The following is an 11185-nucleotide window of genomic DNA, read 5'->3' as shown; positions in this document are numbered from 1 at the left end:
TATCAGTCCATTATATCTTTCTTAATTATTCATATCCTTTCTAATTATTGGATTTGATTATATATGAGGTTGTAAATATTTCGATAGGAAGATGTCTAGTAGTAGAATACTATAATATAATTTATAAATTAAAGATTTTAAAAAAAAAATAAAATTATATAGATTTGTTGGAGTATGTATGAGATAAATAATGCTTCACTTTGTAGATTTATTGGTAGATTATATAATGTTTATATCATTGAATTTTGAATTGTATTATTTGTAATTTATGAATATAAAGCATGATAATTATTTGTTGAATTTATTAGAGAATATTATTTGATGTATTATCAAAGATATTGATTCTATTATGGATTATGATCGATTGATTTTGATTTTGGATGGTTTTGTCTATTACTTAATTGAAATATGAAACTATTTTATTGAAAAAAAAAATAATTTGGGATTGATTTTGACTCGTATTTTGACTATACATCAATACCCTATTCACATTCTGGCATAATCACAGGATATAAATATGGTCATCGTTCATATTGTCGAGATGCACTGGATATTTTGAAAGAAATTAATTTGCAAATAGAAATAAATTTTAAAAAGATTGAATTCGCATGCATTTTATTTTGATTAGTATTGTATATTTTGAATTGATATACTTTATTTTCTTATTTTTGGTATATTATTATTATTGAATTTATCTCGTCAAAATATTAATTATATACTGAATTGTCTAGCTTATTATTCTATATTTTATTATTTTACTGATTCAAAGAACTAGATTGACTCGGAGTTTTATCACGGAAGAATGAATTAGAGGTAGAATTTGATTTTTTTTTTTTTTTTTTTTGTTCAAAATTCTGCCCAAAAGCTTATGAGGCAAATAAAAAAATTCTATCCAAAATTCAGAACAGACCATTTTTCGTTCGAGGATTCAAGTTGGAGCTGTCATGCTGCTACTTGCTTCTCAACGGCATAGATGGGTAGCTTGCAAATTGAAGAAGCGGAAGCTGTACAACAAAGAGTTCTTGGGACCATCGTGGGTATCAAACCTAATAATGCAGAGTATTTAATGGTGCATAGCACAAAATGACAAGAGTTATATGATGATAGAACTGTTACCAAGAAACTTTCTTTTTCATTTGGCCTCATCAGAATTACTATTGACACTGAAATGTGAAGGAATTGGTACTCCATCATTTGAAACAACATCACTTGTTAAGTTCTTCCTAATGCTTTTTACAACAAGAACTCGCAATAATACTGAACTGATCAAATGACCATTCAGTCCCTCAGTATTTGTATCACAAAAATTTAAATTGGATTTTTTTCAATCTGCTATCGTGGTGATATCAGTTGACTTTTAGATTGCCTCCCCTTTTATGCTCCATTTACTTTCCCTGCAACCCAAATGGACAAGGAATTAAAACAAGATGAGTAACGTTTGACTTTTTGATCAACAAATCAAGCAAATCATATTACAAGAATAAAGCATGAGATATTATGATAGTTAAAATTCTAATTCTAGATTTTGTTCCAGGTATTAGTTAAAAATTAAAGAATAAAGTAACATAAATTTAGCTATTAGTTTCATCAGATATCGAGAACAACTTTCAAGATATCTAGTGAAGGACCAAAGTACTGGTATGTACTGTCAGCTTGATAGCTTGTATGGTATACCGTAACAAGCATCAGATGTCAGGTGTGGCCAATACCTAGATGAAAGATGACATATTTACAGGTTTCAATCGAAACATGAAGGAGAAATATGCATCATAAATATGTCCAGGCACATATTCCTGAGATGAGCACCTTTAATTGGATCTGATAATTGAGCAACGCTTGTAATTTAATTTGATCTGATAATTGAACAATGCTAGCAGGAATCCAAAACCTATCCATTCAAAGGACACATGTTGGGTCACATGAGCCAAATAGGGACCCACACGGAAATGTGGCAGAACACAAAGGTGTTTGCTCACTGAGAAGCTCAGAGAGAGGCCATGCAGGACGAGAGAAACTGAAGTCACAATTCTGACTCCAAAGTTGCAACTTCCAGTTGATTACCAGTATGATTATTTTCCAAGTGTCTAACAACTTAACTTTTACATGGAAAGGACTCCATCTATATGCATGACTAAGTTGCAAGCCCACATATGCATGGACAAAATGTTTTACATATCTTGTCAAATTCATAGCTTCAATTTCTTAAAATAATGCTAATGCAAAACTTTTCTCACTTTAGCAGAAGCACTTGTGGATGCTTGCATCTCAGCTCCCTTGCAGTGCCTTTGTCCACTTAGCTGCATCAACAAGCTCTTCTTTGATTCGGAGAGTCTTTTAACCTTGGATAACATAAATAATATGTTAGTGATCGCTAGGTTGCTGAAAATTGAAAGTTGATTTCTTCTGTCTTCATACCTTGTTTTCAGTTACTTGAAGATCAATTCTCTTGTTCTCATTGTTCCTCCTTAAGGATTCAACAATAGCAGCAGCAGTGTTAATCTGGAGATAGACATTCAGATAGATGAGTAAATGTTTAAAGAACACACGAGATTCTGGAATATGAGTGGACAGCAGTATAGTCCCATGTCAACAAATAACAGCTTAACAACCATTAAATGATGTATATTAAGGCAAATGCCGAAAGGCTATGTTAACTTCCAGAAAATTTGGGGGAGGAAATCATCTCTATTAATTCTTTGTTTGCAATCATATTACTTGTAATAACATGTCTACAAATAACAGCTATACGGCTGTTAAATGACGTATATTAAGGCAAATGCCGAAAGGCTATGTTAACTTCCAGAAAATTTAGGGGAGGAAATCATCTCCATTAATTCTTTGTTTTGCAATTGTATTACTTTTAATAACAATCTTGAATCAAGTATTTCAACCCCATGTACATAATAAAATGCTCCGCAAATATGTACATAATAAATTTTCCTTAGCAGCTTCTAATTTCCAATAGGCATACTAGCAACTAAGAACCAATTCATTTAGTGTTCCTTCCCATGGGAAATCTGGGGATTGTCCAAGTATAATTCTATGCTGAACAAAATGCAGCCAGGTCAAAACATCCTGAAATGGAGTTCCCTACCTACCAACTAATACTTGACATTTATACTGTTGGTTTATATAAACACATGGAGACATTATTTTGTCCCATGATATGACAAAACAATAGCCTTTCATAACTGCATATTTTTACTAAATTTATAGTATCTCACATCCACATTGAAACAGACAAGAAAATCAAAACCTTCATTAAAGTTCAACTGACAGGAAAGTATTTGGCTAATTACTTATGTTATCACTACTCAGAATATGATTATGACAAGTTTCATGCATGGAGCGGATCACCATATTTCATAGCAATTGAGATGTCAACTTATGGCCAACTATTATATAATCAGGCTCTACAAAACAATATTTATCACTTTAAACATGCTTTCATGGGATCAAAACAGACTCAGGGCTTTGGTTAAAGCAATTCTGCCATGCCATCCTTGCTATATAATGATCATACATTTTCTTAGATATACAAGTATCTTTCTACATGTATACCTTTTGAATGGAAGAGAAGTCATTTCTTTCATGATAAATGTTATTTCACCCCCTTACTAATTGTTCCCAAGTCCTAGTTACCCGAAACAAGAACAGATGTAGGGCCAAGAATAGGAAGCCAGTTTATCAAAAATGTAAAAGAAGTGGGTGTGGGAGAAGCAGGTGACACACCTCAGCTAGAAAGGTTTTGATTATTAGACTATTCCATGGTCCAACCTTGCTTTCTTGCTTAGATGTTAGCAAATATAGGTTACTTTCCTAAAATCAGTCTAAGACACTTTCTATAAGAATAATTTAAGTAATTATCAGTTTCCACCTGGGAAGCCTTTCCAGCCAAACAAAGCCCAGTCATCACCATATTTTGACCATTGTCTACTAGTTTACCACAATCACTATTGCCAAATTCTGTCCAGAATAATGGATTTTGAGTCAGAATCTCCTATAGATTTTATTCATGTCAGAGAATGTTGGACTCCAACAAATAAAACACTCTATATCCTTGTTTGCAAAGAGTACTTATGAAGACTTTTTCTTCATTTCTTTGTCATCTAAACCAGCAAATCCCAACCTGAGAAAATGAAGGTGACCTTTTTCTGAAAAGAAGAAAACGGACAGCAAGGTGATCAGATTTTCAATCCTTGAGCTTACCTACATTGTTTCATAGCCAACTGACCACCAAATATGTTTCCTGTAAAATATATCAGAAGGTGGAAGATGACATGAAGTGCAAATCCAACATAATAACGATATTTTTTCTAAGACACCAAACCTTGATTTAATAGTTATATGTTCAAAGTATAGTTTTTGGTGTTAATACAAAGTGGCGGAAACTGATCAAAGTTCAGCTTACTAGACCTGTCGAATATTTTGCTAGTTTTAACATCTTGATATACTTATGTACCATGAAAACCCAAAAAAAGTTCATGTTCTCTTGGCAAATTTGAGTTCAAACTTGAGGACTTTAATTTGCATCAAAGCATATTTAACGACCAAGGATTTCACCTAAAAAGGTTAGCCATAAGATATTATTTAGATTCTTTAACCCCGTATAAGTATCCAAGTTCTACCCAGTGCATAGCCAATGTACAAATAAACATATGCCCATATGGATCCTCACATACTCCTATTTAAGCCTTAGCATTTTCGGCAAGCTAAAGGTTCAAATCTAATAAAATTAAACCACAAACATCATGATTATTCTGGGTTGATCTAAATGGACCCATATTGTAATGTCACCTAGTCCACATAGGCCATAAGTCAGGTCCACTCTAATACCATTTGCAATAACCCAAAAGCTCACTTAAAAAAGGCTAACTAGAGGTATTATTTGGATTTCTTAGCCCCATATAAGTATCCAAGTCTATCCAGTGTATAGCTAATGCGGGACTAAACACATGCCCTCATAGATCCTCATAGGATGAGAGGACAAAAACTTGATATTTATCTTGTTAACAGCTAGCCTACTCATCTTGGTTTTATGGTTGTTTTTCTAGCAAGGACATGAATGGTGAAAGTTTTTTTTCCTGACAATTTTTAGATTATTGAGTCCTTTATTTTTTTGTTGTTTAGGAAACAAGTACATTGTAATACTGAAATGATCAAATCCGGTAACAAAGTTTCTTCTTCATTCCTCTCCCCTTAAGCAAGCTATTTTCTCCCTCACTAGTATACAGCTCTGTTATAGTTTTTGCATTTTTTTCTATCAATATTTCATTCAGTATCATCTTGATATCGAAAAGTGTTTGGATAAGTATCAATAGTAATGGATTTTACTGCTTTTGCTATGATGTTTTGCAAATCCAAAAGTGAATTTCAGCCATTGGTTGTTAGGATAGAGTGAGAGACGAAGATTAGTCCTCTATGTGCACATGCTATCAAAGTGTAGTTTCAAGTCAAGTAGAAAAATTGGATGATGCCTACCAACTTGCTCAACAAATCCAAGTTGGCCATAGTTCGATCCTTGGTTGTTTAAATGAACATCAGAAATCCAAACTAGAGAACTTATATAAAAGCTTTGTTTGGCAGCTGAAATTTCAAACTTTCCCATAGACATGATGATTTCAAGTTTTAACTGCGATAGCAATCAAGTTTGTAAGTCCAAGCACTGCCCACACCATATATATACAAATTAATCATATACTCTAAAGAATCTCCTCTCAATTTCCCTAACTTCTAGTACTTTTCATAGATTACTCTATTTATTTTATTAGTTGTATATATGAATTTCTAGATGATTTTAACACAAAACCGCATAAGCCTGATCTTAACTTGTCCAAGGGATCTATTTGGGCTTAGTCATTAAACCTTGATCTGAGCATACATTTTCTTAATATAACACATAATGGTGCAAGAACTCAATGTTGAGAATGAAACTAAATCATTAATTATGGAAAAAGATCCAAGTAAACCACCTAAGCAATAAAAACACATACTATGGATCAAGCACACAATTGATCACCCTAAATTCCATACCTTTAAAAAGTTTACTAAATTATTCATTCAAGTTCAATATAGTACCAACATCCCAGTGACAACCAATGGTGCATAAAAGAAGCAAAAATTGAAAGTAACTAAAAGCAAAATGAAAAAAGAAAGAAAGAAGGAGAATAAAAATGACAAATTTTTAATAGTTCAGAATAAGTCAAATATTCTCCAAAGAGACCTCTCGCTCTGAACTTGACATTGTCGAAATAAAACACAAAATACTGCTTGTAGGGTCTATGATTAAACAGGGTCAACTACCACCAAATAAACACAAAATGGTTGGTCTTGGGCAATATAAATTATTCCCCCTTTATTGTTAAAAAAAGTAGAAAATAAAAGAAAATAAGCATGCACATGTCAAAGTCACATACCTTCAAGGTCATAATAGAAACTAACTATACACAAGAGGCATGACCAGAATAAGAAGGAAATCAATATCCTAACTGGATTATGACTAATGGTATATATTCGGTGTAACCTGAATAAGAATGGATCAATATCTTAATTGCTTCTCTTTCTATCCACAAAAAAGGAAAAAAAAAAGCTCCATAGATAATCTCATATTACATGTAGTCCAAATAACTTTCTGTTTAAAATTCCCTGTGCATAAACCAAAATCAGTATAAGTTACAAGAAATATACCGACCAAAACCATTGAATAGCTAGAAATATCAGAAAGTAACACATTGTCTAGTAAGCTGAATATTGAAAAAGAGGATGATGGCATAATTCTCATTATAAAGCAGCCTATGGATTATGAATAAACATGTGGATCTCGAGATTGTTCATTTCCATATTTATCTGAAGTGTCGGTGTCGAACAAGCCAAAAGAATATTTGCAGTGTCGCCAGTTTCACCCATATAACATCTCTGCAAAACTGGTCCCTTAATTGCCATGCACATGCATCTAGAAGTACCCTTTCTAGTCTAGTGCATAAAGTTAAAGTGTTACTATTTCTAGTCTCCACCTGAACTTCCTTTTGAATCACATCATCTAATGTTTCTTATCCTGCTAAAAGCCAAATTAGATATGGCTTGGACATTTTAATTCACAACAATATTCTTGTTTACTTGAAAACAATTTAGAACATTACTTCAGTTGTTGGGGAAAAAAGATAATTTGTATCTTTCCAATGTGGTAGACAGACCTACCTTTACCTGCATAATGGATATATAACAACCAATCAAATCCGTAATAAACAATGACGAAATTCCATGAAGATCCAAACTTGCAGCCTGCAATGCACAAGCTGCTGGATGCTTAGAACCCTCTCTTCAGGCAAATATCTTCTAGTTTGTTCAATGAATTCAAAAGTTATATTTAGATTGGGCTTAACCATACATAAGTTCTCATTTTGATTTGATTTCTAGATATGTCCTTAGATTAGCATTACCTGTCCGGATCCAACTTTGGGCCACTAGAACTAGAAGTTTAAAAGGTTCTGCTATAACTGGCTATAAAGGAAAAGGCATCTAATAGAAGAAGCTCTCCAAAAAGATATAGATGGTCAAGTCCTAAATAGTCAAACTCCTCTGTCAAAGGAGTTAAACCAATTATAGAATCCTCTCACTGAACCATTCATTTCCCAATTCTTCGATCCCATATTTGATTCAACCATCTTCGACTGCAAGAATTTCAGTCAAAACAATTATCTGCCTAATGATTGCAATACCCTTTGTTAAATAGCCTATAATGATCATTTGTGAAGGCATTTCTACTTCTAGGCAAGGTTGTAAACTCTTTTCCAGTTTCATTTAATAAAGTTACTTTGACTCAGCAGTATTTGCAGTTTCAGTTGAAAATTATAATTCGAAAGCCTATCTTCATTAAAGGACAGAAAGCTTATCAAATGGAAGAAAATGAATACTTCCTAAACCTAAAAGCAGGGCATAAAAATAAATACCATGTTAGAAGTTCAGTTGCCCTGTTACCCATACAGGAATACACTTAGAACATGGAAAAGATTACTTTGCAGTCTTAACTTATGTAAATTACAAAAAGAATAACTTATAATCAAGCATCAGTACATGAACATAATCTGGAACCATTGTTTGGGCACCCATTCAATAATCGAAACAAACTAATTGTTCTATCAAAAAAAAAATGTTTCCGGGCATATTTAAGAAATTTGGAATGGCAAATATGGCATCACAATTCAAGAATTTTATGGTAATGCACAGAAAAGAATACTGGCATCATGTTCATGCTGTTTCATCCAAATTTAAGCATCTCCTTAACCATTTTCTTGACCATCCTGTATCCGTACATTAGTACATGAACATCATTTGAGAGAATTGGTCAATCAAAATAGCTAATGATTCTATCAAAAACTCAAGAACAAAGGAAGCTGGAATATCAAAAGCAACATCATGATGCAAGAATTCTATACTATCACCAGACTAACGTAGAGAAATGGTATTAGATGTTAACAGAGGAAAGATGACTGGATGTCGATCTAAGCATTTTTCCTGATCTTTTTCTTTACCTTTAACATTTGGATGTCCAAGATATATGAAATTCTCTCAAGAAGAAACAATCCATCATTGTTTCAACATTTACTCTAGAAGGACAAAATCAAGAAGATTCATCTCCTACCTGATTTTCCATATCCTTATTGCTCTTATGCAAGAAACGCATCCTGGATGGCGTTTCAATTATCGTAGCCATCAGCTCGGCAAATTGCTTGTCCACCGCATTTTTCTTTTCAAGGCAATTCTGCAAACTCTTGTGGATCTTCATTGCTTCAAGCTATCATAGTTCCAACAAAAAAAGAGAAAAAAAAAAACAAAGATCTATATAAGCAAGAACCTTAATTAGATGTGGGCAAAAAAGAGAAAGAAAAAAGAAATTAAAGCACAAGAAAAGAGTCTGAATTGAGGGACTTGGGGAGAAGGAACGCGAACCTCTCGCAGTTCGAAGAGAATGCTCAATGGCTTCCAGTATCTCTCGAGCTCAGAGAGCTGATCTAGGAGAGTGCGACGCTTCTGCTCGCATATTTCGAGCTTTCGGGAGAGCTCCATCGCTGTGATAGGGTTCAAGAAGAGGGATCGGAGAATGGAAGGCTTCAAGAAGAACAAACACAAGCCTCCTCTTTTCTTTAGAAACCCAAAGAACAAGAAGCTCTGAGCGCAAGAGGAAGAGGAGGGAAAAAATAAAAATAGAAGATGAGGGACGGAAGGGGGGTTTAAATAGTTAAATTTTGAAGTCTAATGGGACCGTAACGGTTTCAAACTATGGCTCCGGTCCCGCGTCCCGATCTAATCTGATGACGAAAGCCTAGCATGGCGCAATTTAAGTCTATTTACACAGACTTGAGTAACTAGAATTTGAAAGGAATGGCGAATTGGACAAGGCACAATGTAAGATTAATATAAGAGTGTATTTGATTTGTGACTGGAATTGAAATCAGATGGATTATAACAAGGATCAGAATGGTTATATATCTTCTGACATGTTGATTGGCGGACAAAATTAGAATTAAAATGGGATTTGAATTTCAGTGAAGAGTAGAAATTAAATTTTAGAGAATTGAAGCTATTATATCCAATCCCACAACACAAATCTCAAAGCATGGAACAAAAAAAATTTTGAAATTGAGCCAACACATGTGTTGCATGTGCTGAAATTAGCATCGAAGGGGGAAACACAGAAAAACTGCCGAAGGAGTTCTTCTCCGATCCAAAATCTTAAAACCTTGAGGATTAGAGATTAAATCAAGCTCTAAAATCCTCCTGTTGTGGTGTAGAGAAGGTATTTTTAGTCCCATATCGGTTGTAAGTTAAGAGAGAATATGGTTTATATAGATTGAAACATTCTCTTTCCTATGAAGCAACTTTTAAAGAGCAAAACCGTAAGGTCCTGTGTGACAACGTCAGAGGCCAAAGCAGACAATACCTCATGTATGTGGATGTGGGAGGCATAAGCCAACCATCCGAGCTATCCGACCCTTTGACCCATGTTCGCAATATTGGTGCCATCTGTAAGAACACCTCATACCCACACATACTCTCTCTTGACTAGGGGGTAGTGTTGTGGTGTAGCGAAGGCATCTTTAGTCCCACATCAATTGTGAGTCAAGAGGGAGTATGACTTATATGGATTGAAACCTTCTCTCCCCCGTGAGATGCCTTTTAAAAGGCAAAACCATGAGACCCCATGCGATAATGTCAGAGGTCAAAGTGAATAATACCTCACGTATGCGAGCGCGAAGGCATAAGCCAACCATCCAAACCCCCTGACCTATGAACGCAACACCTCCCATTAGAAGTCTATTTAAAGGCGTCAACATTTAGTTCTCTCTCACCAAAGATCATCATTAATCCCTTTATTTTCTCTCTTGTTATCCTGCTTTTTTGGAGGATTACTTTTGCTTTGGCTATCGAAAATTGAATCAAAACCTGTCAAAGATCAGGTAAATACTTTTAATCAACTTTCTCTCAAAGTTCTATAGGTTTTAACCTTGAATTTTTGTTGATTTTGCTGTCGAAAATCTCTTGGAAAATCTGATTTTAGATCCCTTATTTTTTTTCATTTGTTCATGAATTTTCTGCCACCAGTTGCTATTGCCAGTTGCCAGACCTGGGTCACCAGTCGCCATCGTGGCTTGCTCCTCCAACCGCAAGCATTGCTGGCATGGGAGGAGGACTGTTATAGCCCAAAACAAAAAAAAAAAAAAAAAAAAAAACAGAGTATGCAAAATCGGGAAGAAGACTTCCGATAGGAGTCTTCTTCTCCGGCTAAACCCAAGCAAAATCGAACTCCTAGGACCCCTCGGAGTCCTAGGATCCCCTATAAGAAGACCCCCTCTCCCTTGAGACCCAACACCTTCCTCCTCCCTCTCTCTTTCTCTCCGTTTTTCTCAATCGAAGGCCGCGGACACCGTTTGATTTCTCGCCGTGTTTGCCGCCGACGAGGTCTCTGGAGGCTGAGGTGAGTCTCCTTCTTCTTTCCCTCCTTCTTCTCCTTCCTCCCATGCTCCTGTGCGCGGTTGCCGGCGACGAGAGTTGCCGATTTTTTATCGGGAAAGAGACCCTGTTTTTGAGCCTTTTTTTGGATTTTCCGACGCCGGCGATCGAAATTGATCGCCGGCCACGCTCCTCCGTGACCGGGGGAGTGGCCCCCGTCGGCCTCCGCCGCGGC

General features: G+C 35.2%; 1 protein-coding gene across 1 annotated transcript; it reads right to left on the bottom strand.

Moving 5' to 3' along the window:
• Positions 1-1217: 1217 nt before the first annotated feature.
• LOC105035925 (uncharacterized) lies at positions 1218-9167 on the bottom strand. The gene is made up of 5 exons (XM_010911638.2): positions 8950-9167; positions 8642-8794; positions 2416-2499; positions 2235-2339; positions 1218-1394 (listed from the first exon to the last, which is right to left on the bottom strand). The coding sequence occupies exons 1-5, from the start codon at positions 9064-9066 to the stop codon at positions 1386-1388; spliced, it is 468 nt and encodes a 155-aa protein (XP_010909940.1). The 5' UTR covers positions 9067-9167; the 3' UTR covers positions 1218-1385.
• Between the last annotated feature and the right edge of the window lie 2018 nt (positions 9168-11185).

Source organism: Elaeis guineensis, chromosome 1 (genome assembly GCF_000442705.2).
Source record: "Elaeis guineensis isolate ETL-2024a chromosome 1, EG11, whole genome shotgun sequence".
In the NCBI taxonomy this organism is placed as follows: Eukaryota; Viridiplantae; Streptophyta; class Magnoliopsida; order Arecales; family Arecaceae; genus Elaeis; species Elaeis guineensis.
The sequence above is the reverse complement of the archived record's forward strand: the minus strand, read 5'-3'. Positions and strand labels throughout refer to the sequence as shown.